Genomic DNA, 20,639 nt, shown 5'->3' with positions numbered 1-20,639 from the left:
ATTAAACGTGTGCCATTGCATTTAATTAAACAATTTATTAATTCTGTAAATTTTAATGTTAATCGAACTTAATAGCTTTGTTAGATTTATGTAATTTATAATCGAAATATTAAATTATATATTACATTGTCTATAATGTACAATACAGAGACTGAACAAAAGAATAAAATTTTTTTTTTAAATAAATTGTTAATATCAAAATTTTCTATTACCAATAATATTAATATGTATATATAAATTTAATAAATAATGGAACTATATAAATATAAATTTTTGAACATATTTTAATGAATAAAATTTATTTCATTATATTTCATATTATTATTTTTATATATTAATAAAAAATTCACAAATACTTCAAGATTTATATATATTTACAGGTTGTTATACAGAAAAATTATTATTATATTTCTAGACTTTTTTAAACTTAAAATAACTTTAATTTTTATAATTTTAAACTTTTCTTTTTTTGAAAAGTTTAATTAAAAATATATTAATAATAATATAATATTTAATATTACATAATTTTATAATATTTAATGCCTAAACTATATGCATAATTTCTATTATCTTTTACTTTTTTTTTATATTTTACTACATCTTCTTATTCTTTATATGAAAGTGATGATAATTACATTCATTATCATATATTTCGATATTATAATATTTAGGATATTATATAAAGAATAAAAACATTTTTAATGAAATATAAAATAAGTATATTAAAAACGCACTTTACAAAATGTATCCTAGTATACAGATAAGTATTATTATAAATGAAATAAAAATCACACAGAGATATGATTCCATGTGTTAAACTAAAAATAATTAAATATAAAGATATTAAAAAAATATTTAAACAAGTACCCTGTTACAAACTACGTCTAACCCTAATCGTAAACGTAAAAAATTTACGCTGGGGACGTAAATATGAGGTAAATGTGTTTATATCATTTTTCTCAAAAAACCCAGTCTATGCATTGCATAATGCATATAATTTACAAATATAGGTAAATACAAGTTTATTCGAGATTATGACAGAATGTTCTACACATATACAGTACTTAATTTTTTATGAACACGAATGAATGAGGCATCCGATGTAATGTTATTCTAAATTGTATCTTAAGATATCAGACTTTCCTTAATAAATGCTTCACGCATAAGATAATTTTGTCAATAACAAATTATTCATACATTCATGTGCATACATGAAAATTTTGCAATAATTTGGCAATTATTTAACTATATGTGTATAATATCAACTATCAAATTAAAAATTTATTTATATTACTTCAACCTAAAACTATCAGACTTCTTTTTGAAAATTAAAAAATAAATAATGATGATAAAGAAACAAAAACAAAAATTATGTCTTTTTATGTTTTTCATTTACAAAACATGAAATTCATTATTGTAAATTTTTGCAATTAAAAAGTTGTAAAATAATATATCTTAATTATATTCATTTTCATAAGAAACATAACAAATAATATATTTATCATTATCAAATGGAAATTAAATGATTGAGATTGAAATGACAAAATATCCAACTTAATACACGTTTTTTCTATGATAAAATGATGTAATTAATTTAGCATTAGTTAGCTAATAATCACAGATATAAATATCAAAACATTAGAATATGGCACTGAAATATGAAAATGATTTTGTATTTTGAATAATTAATGACTGAATATAATTGTTAAATATATATAAATCAGAAATATCAAAAGAAAATTGATAATTTTTTTAAATTATTGCTTTATCTTTCTAATTATGATTAATTAGAATAGGATTTTTTCAATATTCGAATTTTCAAAATATATGGGATGATTCTCTATTAGAGAACTCAAAGGTTATTTAAGGAAAAAAAGGTTATTAAAGGAATCAATGTCATAAGATAATAATATTATATTGCTTATGTAATATAGTTATTGATCTTTACTATGTCTTTTCAATGTTATAAAAGGCTAATGTAAGATAGTTCTATGTATGCTTGTATTATTGTATATATATATATATAAATATCAAAAACAAAGCTATGATTAGTACAGCCTTTGAGTCTTCTAGCAAGAATTATCCTGTACTTTTTATTTTGATTTGCAAAAAAAAATAGTTGAATAATTTTTAAGAATATATGTTAAAGTTGAAAATTTAAAAATTTTAAAGTTGAAAAGTATAAATTATAAATTTATATTATAAATTTGGATATTATATCGAATGATTTTTTATGTGATAAAGCTCTATCATTTTGGTAAGTATATAAAATCTAAGTACATCTTTTTAATTTTATGTGATGTTTCCATTTTCAAACTGAAAATTTTGAATATATGTTAATTTTTGTAATTTCTATTTTATATAAATCAAAATATTAAATTTAATTCATAATTAAAAATGATGACATTATTTCATAATTAAAAGTGATGACTAGCTATGCTACTTGCATTGTGATATCTAAGAGTACATTTTTAACAAATAATGTTGCTATATGTATTAAGAGGACAGATTAAAAGTTTAAAGGAAGTTAATATTTTATATTCTACTCTTGTATGATGATACTATTACTTCTATGTTATTTGGCAAATTTATTGACATCACATTTTGGAATTAAGCATTTCCTTGAAATTTTCCAGTATGAGGAAATAATTAATCTGAAATATAAAATAAAATATAAAAAATTTTTTAAATAAATTAAAAAAATAAAATAATTAGAATATGTTATAGAATAAGAATAAGAATAAAAATATTTAATTATAGAATAATTGAATATATATTCATAAAACATAATAAAACATATAATATCATATAAATGTAAATAATAACATATATACATATAATAATATTGATAATATTTCATTTTCAATCTTACCTATTAATATTTTTTTAGTAAATTATAATGTCATCAGCCTGGATTTCTTATTTCGCTGAATTTAAATAATCTTATGTCATTAAACTGAAAAATGTAAAATATTAGAAAAAAAATTATATATGAATATGAAATAATAAAATAAATCATATTTTGCTACATAAAATTGTATTATATCATTTATCTATTATTTTTATGTAGCATAATAATATATTTAAAATTATTTGTTAAGGATAAATTATCTCACCTTCCATATATAAGAGTTATAAAATTGAAACGTTTGCATAAAATTATTTTAAATTACTATATTACATTTATATAATTATGTACAAAAGTAGTTTTTTTATCTGAATATATAAAACATTTTAATTACTCTATAAACGATGAAATTTTGCATTCTATACGATATCTATCATACTCAGTCTAATTAAAATTATTAGGATTCTATCGAAATTAATTAGTCATCAAAATCTGATAAAATGTAATATAATACTGCATAGCTTTATACAAAGCAAATTATAAACATTAAAGAATATCTTATTATTTTAGTACCAAATTGTCTATGTTCAACAAAATACAGGTACGATCTGCAAAATCTATACATCTTTCATATTGTTGCTTGAAACTCTTCGAAAAATTACGCTAATTTGTTAATCTTCGGATGTTGTACTATGCCAGTACTATCGCCAATATTTTCTCGAGATGATATATCTTCCCATTTATACAATATATACAAGTTTACGATGCCACAGTCTTATAAGATTAATGTTCACTCATTCATTTAAATTTCAGAAAAATTTCTTACGGTAACGAATTTTCATAATGAGGCGATATCGATCATCGACTAGTCTTTTTACGTTTGCGTTTTGACTCACCGGACGGATTCCATTCTGGATCAACATCGGTGTAAGAATAATTTACTTTAGGAACGTTTCGTTTTGAGCTTCTTGTTTGCCGTAGAGGCGACTGTGTTTTCTTTATTTTTTTGTACGTTCCTTCTTGTTCTATCGGTTCTATCTCAAATTGTTTTAAAGATGTCATTTCTGACAGATTGATTTCTTTCCGTTGCGCAGATGTTTTAACTGTCCTCTGAAGACAAGATTCCTGACATATCGTATTATCAGTCTGATTATTTGTCGATCGAAATTGACATTCGATCTTTCTTGTATTTTCTTTTGCGAGATTCTGATGTGAATTGGCAACATGCATATCCTTATAATAATTTCTTCTTATCAAATTTGAATTACAATGATAGTCATTATGTGATTCTTCTTTTTTAGTAACAGACACTTCGTATTCAGATTTAACGATTTGATCGGATCCTTTTCGCGTATTGTCCAATGCTTCTAAAGCAGCTATGGACATCATAGGCATAGCAGGATAATTGTCTATATTTTTTGCTTTTATCTGTACTTCACCATATGCCATTGCATGCGCTTTCAGCCTTTTCTTCAAAGGTAATTTATTTTCTGCAGCTTTATTAAACATCCTTTCAGAATCACATTGTACTTCCAGTTTTTCCAATGAATTATTTTTCAAAAGATTTTTCTCTATCTTACACAATAATTGATCATCGTATAATTTTTCTATGACCTCATTCTTTGCTCTGTCATGCTCTTGGACGGCAGGGCTTTGTACTGAAGAGTGCGTTGACAAGAAATACGGACTACTTTCGATACAAGACACATGAGAATCCGATGTCGGGTGCATACATTGTCTGCAATGCGCAACGATATCATAAGTGCAATTTAAACAAGAACAATGCGATCTTCCACACGGATTGCCCGATTTCGCATGCGAATAAAGAGAAGAAGTGGCATTAATTTGCAAATTACACGATACTGAAGTGCAATGTTTATGATATGGTACACACAATTCCGTGTTGTCAGCACAATTTCCATAAATCGCTGGTAAGGTCGTTGGATGAGTGGCGGGAATATGTAAGGAGTGTTGATTATCAACTTCTCGTGGATGCGAGTGAATTCCACTGAATCCTGGAATTGCACAGTTCGATGCTATGTGATTGGAGATATTGAACTCTTGCTTGATATTTTGCCGAAAAGTAGAATTTGATTTCCTCTTGTCTATCGATTTGTTCATAATATTTATATCTTGATATATTTGTGAATTTATAGAGAGCATGTCAGTTGATAACTTCGTGGAATATGTTTTCATATCTGAAAAATTATCTTCCCATTCTATTTTTATTCCTTTACCTCGCACTATGGAACACTTGTTCTCTTGATACGGAGTTAAATCCAAATTACACGATACATGATCTAAAGAAGATAAAGCTTCAAATTGTCCACAGTCTTCAGTTTGAGATATCCAATTTTTTTCCTTTAATCTATTATTTTCTTCATCATTATTGTGATCTTTAGAATTTTCGACTGCTTTGTTTATAATGTACAGATTGCTATTAGGAGATTTTTGCAGTAAAACTACAGTTTCTCCGTTTAGTATTACATTTGTATTTTCTTTCACGGTTTGTACATTATTTTCTATAGGAGTTAAATTATGTGTTAATGTATCTGTGTCATAATTTAGATTTGTTTCCGGTTGAAATATGACTTTACACAATTCGCTATCATTATTTCCATTATTTGTTTCATTAGATGTTACTTCTACATGAAGAGCAACATCTAAGGCATCTTCGGGATAAATGCCGACGATTCTATTGATAATTTCTGTGGATGGATTTTCGAGCAATTGAGAAACAGTGTTTGACGAATCATTTGTATCTGCCTCATCGTCAGTAATTTGATTATAACACGCATATCTCAAAGATGCGTAATCTTTTACTTTTATTTGATCACATTTTATATCAGATTCAGGCTTCAAATGGGGTATGTGTTGCGAAACACTAGCCAACAACGATAAACCATCGATATTGTCTTGTAATTCTTGAGTGATGTATTTATTTTTGGCAACATTATTCACATTTTTTTCTTCTATTATTTTACTACATTCATTTGTTTCTATTTTCGATGACACAGAAGATATTTCGTTAGAATCGCAAGAAATATCTTCCTTATTAGTATATTTTCCAAACTTACCATCGCACTTGTTCTCTATTATATCATCTATACATTTCTTAAAGTTTGTATCAATACAAGAATTTTTATTATTCTCAATATTTTCATTCGGGCACGTTGCATTATTTGTATTAGAAATATTTTTCTTATCCATAGAATAAGATTCGAAAATAGATTCTCTGATATTAGCGATGCTTGATTTATCTTCTTTTATATTCTTGTTTATTTCTTTACAAATTTCTAATTCTGTTCGCGGGCAGAATTCATTTTTTACTTTGTTTGTACATTTTGATGATTTCGATTCCATTTGTGATTCAGACTTTTCTTGCATTGAAATTTTGACAAACACATGTGATGACTCTTGTTTTTCTTTATAATTTAATAAACTTTTAACAGAAGATGCTTCAATGTTCTTTATTGTTTCAGTAGAAATCGTTTCAGTTTTATTATTTTGCGCCGTAATTAATTCTTCACATCTAATCTCAGAATTAAATATCTTATTAGAATAATCAGATTCAATTGTTTTATTGAAACAAACATCTAATGTTTTGTTATTCGGGATATTTTGATTACTTTTTTCTGTATTTCTCGATACTGTTATCTTATCGGTTATTTCATCATTAATTACATTGAAATTAGAATGAGTAGAATTAACGGCATTATCTTTGGAATTATATGGAGTACATATTGTGATACTATTTACACCTGGGCATTCTGTTTCTAGATCACAGACTTTTTTAAAACTTTCAAGTTTTTCGCGTGTTTCAGGTTCTGAGAAATCATCTGTTTCTACCAGTCGCTTGATCACAGTTTGTTTATTAAATCTATCATCTTTCTTTTCTTCATTCTGTATATTCGAATTATCTCTGTTACTTAAACAATTACTATTAACAATGTTATTTGAAACTTTTGATACTTGCTTTTTTAATGAGAGTATCTCAGTCAAAACTGCTTTATTATTAGTTATTGTAGATGTTTTAATTTGTGTTTTTTTAGTATTGACTTCTATATCGATTGATTTTGTTATGTTTTCTGTACAAGCTATCAATTTTTTATCATTTTCGCTATTTTTAACATCAATAACCATCTGATTCGATTCTTGTTTTTTATTAAAATTTTCTGTGGCATCCTCTAATTGAGATGATTCTTCCAATTGATGACTAATACTTCGTGAAATACTATTTTTTTGCTTTTTTTTCTTCTGTGATGCTGTCATTATCTTCAAATCGATGTTCTTCTTTGCCTCTTCTAACCATGCTAATTTTCTAGATTTCCTTTTCTTTATACATTTTTCAAGCACTACATCGCTAGTTAAGTCAATAACTACAATCTCATTGGTCTTTTTACATTTTCTCCGCAAACGATTTTTGTTTGATTTCATTGTTTTAGAATTAACATGTTTTGTAGAAATATTATTCGAAAACGTACCTAAACATTTAAAACTAGTTTGTTTTTCCAAATTTAGAGATTTAAAAGTTTTTAGCAAAGAAATAGATTCATTTTGTTTATTTTTATTTGAAATAATTGAATTTATGTTATTATCTATATATTCTACATCTTCCTTAACGATATCTTCCGGCTGAGACATGTTCATAAACATAAATATTATTAATTTTATCATAACAATATTATATTATAACAATACTTATTAAATGGAACAAATTGCCATTAAAAAAAAATTAATAAATACAAATATATATATATATATATATATTTACACACACATATATATATATATATATAAACATACATACGTACATACATACATACATACATACATACATACATACATATATATATATATATATATATATATATATATATATGAATACATACATATATAAATACCATTTTTGAATTAATTCTACTGGACGAATCAATGGGAGTTGCAAATCCGTCCTTCTGGTATACACTTCTATTGTTTTCTTTGCAATATTGTGTAAACATTACACAATGTTTCTTTATATCAAATTTTTGTTGTAGAAGAGACTTTGTAGAATTTGGTTGACTCTTTGGCACTTTTGGCAATACATCTTCTAATATACTTGATGAAAATGTTAATGGCAATGGCCCCAGAGATGCAATTGCTGCAGTTGTTATTTGATTTTTTATAGCTACATTTTCATTTATTTTTCTCCACAAACGATAAATAAAAAAGTAACGGATATACATTATATCTGATTCTGGATGTATGGGAATACTTTTTATTATTTTCCTAATAAAAAAAAAAAAAGATTTGAATATAAGATAATTGAAAATATTTGAATATTTGAATATAATATACTGCATAGAAAAAAAATCATAAGTTTTTACGAATAATAAAATTAATTTTATATTTTTTGATTAAAATTTATAAAGTGAAAATTAAATAAGAAAATTAAAATTTAAAAAAAATTTTTATTTTTAGATTAAATTTTATTTTATATTTATACTTACGTCATAATTGGATCTAAAATATGATGATAACTGCGACACATAAATTGTATTTTCATCAATGTATCTAATAAATAATCCATGGAATGTTCTGAAAGAGATATATGTAAATTCTTTAAAAATATTTTAAAGAATATTTTAAATATTATAAATTTCATTGCTTGTGCATTGAAATTTATACCTATAAACAATTTTTAAAAATGTAATTATACCTAGATAAACATATAGACAGGAAGTAATCCTTGCACAAATTTTATCATGATCCTCTCTGCTTTTTCTAGATGCTTTTAATTCCATATCTATATAGAATGCTAATAAATCTGACATAATATTTAAATAACTGAACCTATCACAATCCTAAAAAATAAAATTTTTTTATATTTGTATACAAATATAAAAATATAATATGAAAATACAAAAAAATAAAAATTAAAAAAGAGCTTACCTTAGAAAGTTCACGGTAAATATATAAGAATAACATTAAAGAATCACTAATAAAATCCTTTAATTTTCCAGCTCTCAAAGGCCTTGTGTAACACTCATTTACACTGACACTTATATTTCTGTAAGAAAATTAATTGCTGCGGCACTTTTTATTTTATGCAAATGATAAAATTTATAAATTTATAATATATTATCTATTTTTATCTCAATATTTAAACCTTTTTTTATATTTTTAATCTCAATTGTTTTAACATATAATAAATACATTAATGCTTAAATTTATAATTAAATTATTCAAAAATATTTTATAATAACATATTTTAATCATGTTGTTATAAATTTTATGTATGTTTTATTAATTTATAACTACAAAATTTGAAATATAAAATTTAATATTAATTCTTTAAAATCATATATTTTAAAAAATACTTAATAATGTTTAATAATAAATTTTGTTTAAAATACAATAAAATATATAATAATTGAAAATAAAATAATTAGAATAAACATTAATTCTATTTAAATAATAATGTAAGTAATATAAGTAATAATTTTTTATGTATAAATATATTACATATATTATATTATATTTAATAATATAATCATTAAAACAATATATTTATAATAATTTAATAAAAATTATATTATATATATTATTATAAATAATAAATTTAAAATTTTCATAGTTACTTTTATTTTTTATTAATTATTTATTTGCACTATAATGTTTTTTTCATTATAAATATTTTTAATAATTTCAATTTATCATCATGAATGAAAAAAATATCAATCTAGTTTTTATCCTTTAGTTTTTATTTTAATTATATCTATATATATTATTATATAATAATATCTACAGAAGATATCTATTTCTACTGATTTTTAAACCAGTTCCCAGAAAATACTTTACTGGTAAACTGAAAACAACAATAATACATAAACTTATGATAATATAAATCATTACCTTAAATAAAATTTCATAAGTTCTTTTAAAGATGCCATACTTTTCTCTGTATGTATACATTTACACATTTTTCTAAATTCTAATATCCATGGAAATAATTCAATAATAGATAGTTTTGATTCATCATTGTTCAATTTTAATTTTCCATTGTTTTTAATCATTTCCTTTTTGGTATCTATATTGATAAATAAATATTTTAAAGAATTTTATCATAAATATTTTATAAAAATGTTCTATAAAATATTATAATAATAATAAATTAATTTCATTTCAAAGAAATAAACAAATAGTTTAAAAAAATTATTTTAATAATATTAAAAATCATGCAATTATATTTTATAATCGTAGAAATTTGTACAAAACGTAATAATTAAATTATTCGAAAATATTTAATAATATGTTCAAAAATATATTTTATATATATATATATATATTTTAATATAATTTTAATATATTTAAGAATTATATTAAAATTTTTCAAATGAAACAAAATATTAGAATTTTTTCATAAAAAAATATAAAAATTAGTTTTTATGAAAAAATAATTCTAATTACTTTATAATTTAAATTGTTTAAACATTAATTTTACATATTTGACTTAAAATTTCAAAATAATATTAATAAGTATGTATCTAATATCTCTTACATAACATAATAGTTGTAGTCTACATAATAGTTGTAGTTATATTTTATATTGTTTGGAATGAAATTTTTATATTTTGCAATTTATATATAAAAAAAAATTATTTTTTTATCGATATTATGTATCCACTTATTATGCCACGAATTCACTAAACACTTTTAATTACACTATATATAGAATTTATGAAATAATATAAAATTTTAAAAAAATATTTTTGTTAATTATTTAATGCTTTTAAATAATACAAAATGATAACAATATCCAATGAAAAATAGACAAAAAGATAATCATTTTAAACACTTTTTATTATTTATCAAAGTATTAATAATATTTGAGATTTAGAAAATCTATTCAATTTTCATAAAAATATTTAACAAATGTAAAATTTATACATAAGAATTATTTAAAAATATTTGTAAAAATAATATTATTAGAAAATTACAAAATAAATTTAATCAAAAGTATAATACAAGAAAATAATTTAAAATAAATCTGATCAAAAAATAATTGTATCTTGCTGTTAACACAGATGCATTGCTCACTTAACACAAGAATGACTTTTCACAGAAAACTTACAAAACTATCACTAAAGGATATAATATATTTGTTTAGAGATTTCATTTGAATTTCTACAAATTCAGTTCATATTTTTTGAATGACAGTGCCAATAAATATAGGGACAAATCGATTGAATGCGCGTTGAGAAAGCTAGCGTGCTTTTGGCGATAAATATTTGTAAATGATTTGAAAAACACTTTTAATGATCCCGACAACCACATACCTTGTATTAGAGCATTTTCGCTTTGTATGTTATTTATCCGCTCTTCCACAACACAATTCATTTTGTTGAGATTTCAATAACGTATTAATATTACGTATAAACGTTTGTGCCTACCGAAGCGTACCTCATATTAGAGATCGAACAAACTATCGCGACCACGTCTTTCCACATACTGCGCTCTCGGCAACGGCCATATTGACACTGGCATTTGGTGTACCCACCACGAGAGCGCGTCCTCTACACCCCACTGTTACCAAGTTCTCATCTATTCTTATACACTTAAAAACATATATTGAAAATGAGAATTATACTCCATAGATGTTCTTTTTAATTGTACTAAATTTTTATTGCTACTATTCTATTCAAGTTTTTTAATGATATTATAAATTATTTTTGACATTGATAACTTTTGAATAATAAAATTTTGATATTTAATATTCTTTCGAGGATTAAAAACGGCGAGAATTTAGACATGAGTGGCTGATTTGTCGGTCTTTCAGGTAACTCAACCAATGGAGACTCGTCAAATATGTAGCGTGCAAATCATGAACTGAAAATACTACCATCTCTATCCATAAAAGAGCCCAATCAAAATCGAGCAATTAAGTAATTGCACCACATGGAAACTTGTAAATATATATATTATTATTTATATTATCCATTAAATATTTTTTAACAATATTTTTCATTGTAAGTATTTGATTGCACTTATAAAATAATAGAGATCAATTGTGATTCTAAAATATAAAGAAAATATAATTTCTATATGACAATAATATAAAAATATATATATAAAAGAATAAAAGATTAAAATTTTTAATTAAATTTTTGAGTTTTTTATAAATAATTTTTAATAAAGTTTTTAAATTATTTTATAAATTATATAATAAGAAAAAAAAATAAAAAAAAGAAAAAAGTTCAAATTTTGTGCAATAAAAAATATATATTGTATATTTATTGTATCAATATTTAAAATTATCATCCTATATATAAGTAAATTTCAATTAACATTTTATTTTCGTTTTTATAAACGGAATTTTATTTATGTTACAAATAATGTAATTCAATATACTTACATATTATGTTCCTATATTCACGTTTTTCGTAAAAAAAATAAATAAAAGTTATTAAGAAATAAAAATTAATTGATTTGAAATCTAACAGAAATTTCAATAGGTTAAAAATTGATTCAACATTGATATGCAATGCAAGGGCGCGTGCGCAATAACATCTGGAAAGCTCGGCTTGCTCTTTCGGTCCTTGTCGGCCGTAACCGCGATCCTCTGTTCCGACGGTGTCGCCTACCCCGAGCTCAGTGAGCCGATGTGTGAGCGCCGCGACGCCCAGAGCAGCCTCAACGTTAAGCGTCGCCGACGTGGATTTGACGAGAGGCCACGTTTTCTTTCTCGCCCTTGTCGTCGTCGTCATTGTTGTCGTCATTTTCGTCATTCGTCTTTTTAGTTATCTTTTTTTGATTAGCTATTGTGGTGGCGCACGCGGCTACACATCGCCGATCGGTTTGGTGCGCGACGAAAGGGAGACAGAGAAAAAGACAGAGACAGAAACGTGTACAGTATATCTTCCTCTTTTTCTCTCTTCTCCTTTTATCGGTCTCTTTCTTTCTCTCAATTTTCTCTGCCCTGAGTATTTCTATCTTTTTCTATCTTGACAATTGTATTCATTCGCTCGACATCATCGTCTCTTGCTGTCATTGCTGTCTTTTTCATCGGTGGTTCACGTGTCCCGCGAATGCGTTGCAAAACGCATCTTCTCTCTCTGATTTCCACCGGCTTCTCGTTGTTTGAGGAACGTATGGCTACAAAAAGGAAAGGGGATGACCGCGACCGAGGACACGATCAACGATGAACCATCGACCAGCAAGAAGAAAAATGACATAAACATAAAGGGTACATAACATACGTAATCGATCTATTCTAATCTTGTTCAATTTAATCTGTTCTTGTTCATATCGTGGATTTTTCTGATATAAGAAAATCATTTATAGTCGATTTTTTCACTCCTTCGTTCAAATATATCGTTTCCTTTTCTTTTTTCTATATTTCGTTATTTACTTTTTGCTTTTTTTTTTTAGTTTCATTATTTTGAATAAATTAAATATATATAAAAGAAAGATAGTTGGAGTAAGAGTTGAAAACGATACTGTATTTTGAAAATAAGCGAAAAAAGAAAAATATGAGAAGTGAGAGCGAGAGAAAATGTGCTGTGGTTGAGTGGGCGAATGAATTATAGAAAGAAGGTGAAAAGGAAAGGGATGAGACCAATGGTAATATACATGTACATATATATATATATACACAGAATGGTTTGTATGGAATGTATATACGAGTAAATAAAGATAGCGATATATTGCGACATGATGCTTCTCGAGGGTTCCTTCAAATGATGTTGAAGGAGCAATTATAAGTTTTTAATTGCGTGACAATTAAGTTTATTTAATGTTGTATTTATTCTTGCGAAATTTTTTTAATTTTATTGGTTGAACAATAAGTGTTTTAAACAAAAGATCGTTTAAAAAGTATTTAATGAATTATTACATTTGAGTCAAAACTTTTCTTTCAATGGCATTGCAGAGAACTATTATTTTTTTTTGTCCGTATTGTATTTTCAGCACGTATCGTCTGATCAGCACAATGGTTAATAAGGATTTGATTCAGGTTTGACCTGTTGATTCTGCAAAAAATGCTTGTATTGTACGAGACTTACACATTATTTGATGTTATCAATTGAAATATATATGCTATTATCGTAGCATACAATGTCATAGTTTAAAATTTTCAATTATCATATAAGGAAATAATTTATTGCAAATCTTATAATTATAATATTTTTTAATAATGTCATTCAAATTTATATAATTTATATTGAAATTCTTTTGAATACAAATTTAAAATGTTCATGGTGATTTTTTTAACACAAAAGTTTATATGAAATCATAAAAAATTGTTGCAACGTTTGATAATTTCCATGTTATCATTCACAATGCGCTTGCATTTTTTCAAATAAAATTTATTATACGATTGTTAATCGATATAAAACTCATTGAATTCATGAAAAGAAATTCATGCAGTTTCATATAACTTTATAATATGATATAATATATTAAATATAATATATATTAAATTTCCAAATAAATTTAATAATAAGTAGATATTATTTTTAAATTTAATATTTTATTTTATTATTTTTGTACTACTTATTAAAAAAATAAAATGATACAAATTTAAATGTTATATAATAATTCTGCAAAAATTTTAAAAGATCTACTTCTAGAAAGCTGAGAGTTATATAGAAATAAGAATGAATATTTACAAGCTTTAAATAAAACTACATAGAAATATAATAAGATAAATAAAATTATTAAAACAATCAGTGAAAACAATGATTGAAATAATTTTATATGTTGATATTAATATATACATTTTTCATAATAATACAAAATATAATACATATGACATAATAAAAAAATATTTAATATTAAAATATAAAAATATTGTATTGACATACATATTATGTATACATATATAACATGTCGAAACTTTTAAAATATTGATCGTACTGTCCTGTGAAATACAATATCTGATTACACGATCTTTTAATTAGTTTAAGTAGCGACCATTCAATTAATTCCAACAACTTCAAATTCGCATTAACGACACATTAATTATAATAAATATAAATTTATCTATTGAATAATGACAAAGAATAGTTTTTAAATTTTTTAGGTATTCTTTAGTCCATTAAAATCTTCTGCTGCGTTAACAATAATGTAAAACTGCAGCCAAAAATTACGATACTTTGTACGTGGGAGTGAAAATGCACGGCAAAGAACGCGCATACATCGATCAATTTTTCATCGCTTATTTTCTACATCCATGCAAATATTCGCGGCAGTGAACCAGTTTGTGATAAACATTGCCACGAAGGAAATTTAAAATCATATTTTTGTGTGAATCGCATGTGTTGTCGTATACGGGACTAAAACATAAACAATGAAAGTTTGATAAAATAAATTCCGTGCATACAAGAGAATTGATTGCTGGACGACATCTATATGGTGAGTCCTATATGTATTGTTCTTCGTATACATGTATGTTGTCCTTTTAGATTTAGTTGTTGTTTAGAAATTAAAATTTGTATACGTTAGTTGAAAAATCAATCGATGTTCATACTTTTGTATTTATTCTAAAATCAATTTGTTAGAAAATAAAAATATGCATGTTTCGATGTTTTTTCTGTTTGTATACGTAAATGAAACAATATAGAGAATATGAACTATATAATAACATATTATATAATATTCTGGGAATAATATTTTGGGCTATAATGCATTTAATTTCCCATAATGTTGTGTGTTAACTGTTGTGATGTATAATTCATTTACTAAAACCAAAAATTTGGAAACATATCTATGTAAATATATAATTATAGAGTTCATCAAAAATTTAATCAAAAATTTGTAAATGATTTTTGATATGAATATTATTAATTAGTTCTAAAAAATTTTCTCTATCTCAAAATAAAAGTTTATAAAAGAAAAATATGATATTATATAATAAGTTTATTTTAATAAGTTAATTTTTTATAAATCTAATTATAAAAATAAATATAAATTGGATAAAATCTTATTTATAAGTAAGATAATATAATGTTTCGAGATTAAACGAGAAAAAAAATATTTTTTTTATATATTTTTTTTTTATACTATTTATTATATCAACATTTTTTTTAACACTTTATAATAAATATATATTATTTGTTTTATAATTATTGAATTGTACACTATTAATTTGATAAATAAAATATCTTGCAACATGTTAAAATAAATATTTGATTTAACATAAAAAAATTTTCAATGAAGAAAATACACAGTTTTCTTTGTAAGAGATAATTGTACTTTAGTAATAGCGAAAAGCATTTTGTGTTTTCATATAATTTTTTACTGAAATCAAGTTATCACAAATAAAAAAAATATAATAATAAAAATTTATATAAAATTATTTATAACATAATTATAATTATAATAATTAAAAATTTAAAAAACAAATAAATTTTTAGATATTTTTAGAACTTACATTTTATATTATTTTTAAATTTTTGATTTTTACGTTATAAGATTTTTGATTTTTAATTTAATATTTTTTTTGTATAATACAATTTACATACTTATTAAATAACTGATTTTATGAAAAAAATTTTTTTTATATTCTTAAATCGATTAAAAAGGCTCGAGTAAATGATATAGTATACTTCAACGCCTATCAATCTCTTTAATGTACGCTGTCACATCGTTGTAACAGGCGATAGATCAAAGGAATTGATACGTAATGTTCATTCAAGTAAGTGGTAGTCACACTTTGCGAGAATACAGTATGATTTTAAAGTGATATTAAAATCAGCAGATGAAATTCAATTAAAACGAATATCGCAAGTGGAATAATATCATTCACAATCAAATTTATAAGAAATTTCCTGCAAAAGAAGTCTTAAATATAATCGCTATTTTTTCATTTATATATATATATTAATTGACTGAAATATATTTAAAAAAAATTATTTAATAAAATATAGTATAGTATATCATTTTTAGTATCCCATTATTGAATGTCGTTATCAAAATTATCACTTATTAAAACTATATACATGTAAAATAATAAAAATAATTAAATATTTAAATACACATATTAATATTTTATTAAAAAATAAATATTTTGTTCAAAATTATATAATTAATAATAAATATAAATAATAATTCCTCCTTATATATATTTTTTAAAATATTATTATATATTATTTATATGAATATTTCATTTATTATAATATTATATAATTTTTTAAAAATCTTCAGTAAGTGCATTATAATTTTTTTATATTAATTTTTGACGCATAAATATTCTTGCTTTTTTAAAATTGTATGGTAAAATTATATGGTAACTTCGTTGCAATAGATTTAATCATTTCACTATATTTAATCAGTTTCTCATTGTTAGTTGTTCAACTTTAATGACATTAATTAATTTATCATATGATACAAATAGAATATATTTCAAGTATGAATTTTAATAAAATAAAATGAAAAGAATATTTGAAAAAAAGTTGACTGTATTATAAATTGTTTATTAAAAATATATTATTTTTAATAAAAGCAATTAAAATTTATTAAAAAATTTTTTTTTTTAATTTTTATTTATTTATTTTATAATATTGTATATTTATTTTGTGGAAATATTTTATTTAAATAATTTAATGTAATTCTAAACCGATGAGATTTCATACGGGCTCGTTCATATCCCAGTATGTATAATGTTTCTGATCGTGTCACATCTCGTAAATCCTGCTTCTTTGTACTTTTTAAGTCAACCCGTATTCAAATGCCAAGTCGAGACATAAAGGACTATAGATATTTGAATCCCACGTAAGCTATGTAAATGTATACACAGATTCTTTAATTTCACATTGCTTTTACGGTAAAACGATAAATATGTCACTCATATATTTTTTATTTCTTTAGTTCATTGATTCATGTTAAATATATTAATAATATTAATATACTAATTAATATTCAGTAATAATTTTTATATAATTATATAAATTTAAATATCATAAAAATATTGAAAATAAATATATACGATATAAATATAGAGAGAATATAAATATTATATACTTTTTGAATATTCTTTTAATTAATTTGAAATAATAAAAGTGAAAATATATTAATCAAATATTTCTATAAATTTCTGTTCATGTACTCACCATGTTTGAAATTCGCGCCATATAAATATATATCCGCACGTGGTCATCACGAATGATCTAACCTTAAACACACACTTAACACATTGACACATTGTACACGCAATGCATACAATCGGTTAAAATCGATATTTGTTTCTGTTTATAATAGTTTTTTCCTCTAAATATTCTTCAATATCATTTGACTATTATCTATACCACACCCACATCGCAATACTTTTTTTAGCTCATTTGTCTTTGTTTTACTTGTTCTTTTTGTTATTCTTTTTTTTCGTAAAATCACTTTCTTATTCATAATTAATTTGAGCACATAATTATGTTTTTTCTGTAAAATCTACATATATTTCAAAATGACTGTTATTGTTGTTTAAATCACAGAAAGAAATATTCTTAAAGAGTTTTACTCACTTGAAAGATGTTTACCATTTAAAGGAGATATAACAATCGTCGAACAATCACGATTCGTACTTGTATATAGATATTTTCATGATTATTACTTCTTTTGATTCATGGATGGGATAGAAATCAACAAGTTTTGATCATTCATTAGAATCTAATTCTGTTTTAACTAATGATGATATTTCTTAAAAAGAGGTTAGGTATCGATAAAAATACAATTTTATAAAACGTATTACGGCGTAACTCGGAAAGAACAGCTGTATGGTTTGTATGTAATTAAATTGTATGAAATCATAAAATAAAAGTTCACACAACATGGAATGAGTAAAAGTATCGAGTTCAAAATATTAATTAATAAATTTACGCATATTGCACTTAATACCATTTTCATCTCATATACAAGTACACTATTTTAATAAAACTCGGTTCGCTATGCTAAGTTGCCCAGGGCCACTAAATCAAGGACTAACACAAGAGCTCGTTTGCTGTTTTTGTCACAATCGAATTCGTTCACCAACCAAAATATACATGATGAGAATATCGGTTTAGTCTTTTTAAATACACAGGCAACGTTGAACTATTTCTTTCACGAGGAATTTAATATTCATCACTTCGTCATTCATCTACTAATTGCGAGTTGCGATTGCTTTCAAAATAAACACAACATGAAGATGATACGTCTTCATATATACTACGTCAGTGTTTCTCACGTTCATTTCAAATGATCAAAAGCTTAGTAAGTATGTAGTTTGTTATACATATACTACATGACGATGCGTAAGAAAAGTGGAATGCTTCTCTGATTATAGTTATCTGTTTATTCGCTATATTTTTTTTTTTTTGCGGATTTTTGTTCGTATTTACTGTTGAAATCAGTTTGTTACAATGAATGAAACATTTCGTTACGGATTCGTAGCATTCGTATATATATTATGTGAAGAATTAAATAGAAAATTTATAATAAAAATTTAATTTTTATTTCTTAATAATTATTTAATTGGCATAAATAAGCTTTAAATATTTTTTTTTTAATTTTATATTAATATTAAATAATAAGAATATTATTAGTATCAATTTTTATTTCTATAAGAAAATCTAAAATGTTTTGATTGAACTTTTCAGTAATAATATAACAAGAATAATAAAAATTCACTAATAGTCAAATACATATTTGTACATTTATATATAATAATATATAATATATATTATTATATGTATTTATAAATATAAATTCCTGTAAACATAATTTTTATGATATTTGTATGCACAAAAATTATCAATTATAACAACTTCATTTATGTATTTATATTTAATACATTGATACATTTAATACAAAATATATATTATGTTTAATACAAAATATATATAAACATAAATATCGAGTGTTTCAAATTTATATTATTTAGATCAGATAAACTCATTAGATAAAAATTTAAATTTACATGCAAAGTTTTTAAAATTCAATTTTAGAAATTTATATAAATTTAATATATTGCTTTATGCATTCTTAAGATAAATATTTGTTTTCATATATGCAATATATAGTGAAATGTCTATTTTAAAAAGAAAACAATTGTATATCAGCCCTGTTCATGAAGAAACATTATTTCGTAGTCTGTTTTAAATAGTAACTATTTGTTTCAAAATTTATATTATGTAATATGAACATTATGCTTAATCGATACTGATCTTCGATTATTTTTTTATATAAATTTTTATATTTCTTTCTATTCTTCTATACCATTTATTAATATTTATTTATCTGCGTTTAAGAACATTGTTGTAATAAAAACTATTCAGAACTTTAAAATATTATTCAAGAAAAAAATTCAATTGACTATAAAAGTTAAGTATAGAAAATTATTGTTTTTTTTAGAGTAATTTAAATAAGGAAATTGCATTGAATTTTTCCGATCAAGATCAATTAGTGATTTGTTGAAAATACATTTTTCTTTAAATTTTTATATAGAGATAATATTTGAAAAAAAAAAACAGGATAAAATAAGCAGTATATGTAATAAATTATTTAATACGCTATGAATAATTTTCTTCGATAATATTGAAGACGAAACGATTTAAGTAAAGTTTTTAATACATTCATCATATGTATAATATATATGTATTTATAATAAGAAATATAACGAAAGTTTTATAGACTTTCTTGTTTGGATATGTTGAGTTGATATTGAGTTGATATTCAAATAATAATTAGTTAAGATCAAAAAATATTTACAAAGTTTATTTGGTTAATTTAATTATATCATAATTATTATTTATCACATCTTTTACTAATTTTGTGTGCT

General features: G+C 23.2%; 2 protein-coding genes across 7 annotated transcripts in view; one reads left to right on the top strand and one right to left on the bottom strand.

The window, feature by feature from the left end:
• Positions 1-1,727: 1,727 nt before the first annotated feature.
• On the bottom strand, positions 1,728-19,066 carry LOC122710676 (metacaspase-2-like). 4 transcript variants are annotated; one of them, XM_043928667.1, is made up of 10 exons: positions 18,346-19,066; positions 17,941-18,271; positions 9,746-9,920; positions 8,783-8,900; positions 8,550-8,694; positions 8,341-8,428; positions 7,741-8,119; positions 3,117-7,483; positions 2,873-2,956; positions 1,728-2,654 (listed from the first exon to the last, which is right to left on the bottom strand). In XM_043928667.1, the coding sequence occupies exons 3-8, from the start codon at positions 9,904-9,906 to the stop codon at positions 3,707-3,709; spliced, it is 4,668 nt and encodes a 1,555-aa protein (XP_043784602.1). In that variant the 5' UTR covers positions 9,907-9,920; positions 17,941-18,271; positions 18,346-19,066; the 3' UTR covers positions 1,728-2,654; positions 2,873-2,956; positions 3,117-3,706. The 4 variants fall into 4 exon arrangements, with proteins under 4 accessions (XP_043784602.1, XP_043784603.1, XP_043784600.1 ...); XM_043928668.1 differs by having other exon boundaries at positions 17,941-18,262; XM_043928665.1 differs by lacking the exons at positions 17,941-18,271; positions 18,346-19,066 and adding an exon at positions 11,170-11,766.
• LOC122710677 (RYamide receptor-like) overlaps positions 12,376-20,639 on the top strand; it is a 113,429-nt gene continuing 105,165 nt past the window's right edge. Inside the window, exons 1-2 of one of the 3 annotated variants that reach the window (XM_043928673.1) lie at positions 12,376-13,076; positions 15,216-15,244. The gene's annotated coding sequence lies outside the window, so the exon portion shown is untranslated. Of the gene's footprint in view, positions 13,077-14,896; positions 15,245-20,639 lie in introns of all 3 variants that reach the window. The other 2 variants (XM_043928672.1, XM_043928671.1) reach the window with 2 other exon arrangements.

Source organism: Apis laboriosa, unplaced genomic scaffold (genome assembly GCF_014066325.1).
Source record: "Apis laboriosa isolate Shangri-la unplaced genomic scaffold, ASM1406632v1 scaffold14_cov150, whole genome shotgun sequence".
Taxonomy (NCBI): Eukaryota; Metazoa; Arthropoda; class Insecta; order Hymenoptera; family Apidae; genus Apis; species Apis laboriosa.
Note: the sequence above shows the minus strand (reverse complement) of the source record. Positions and strands in the feature narration are given on the sequence as shown.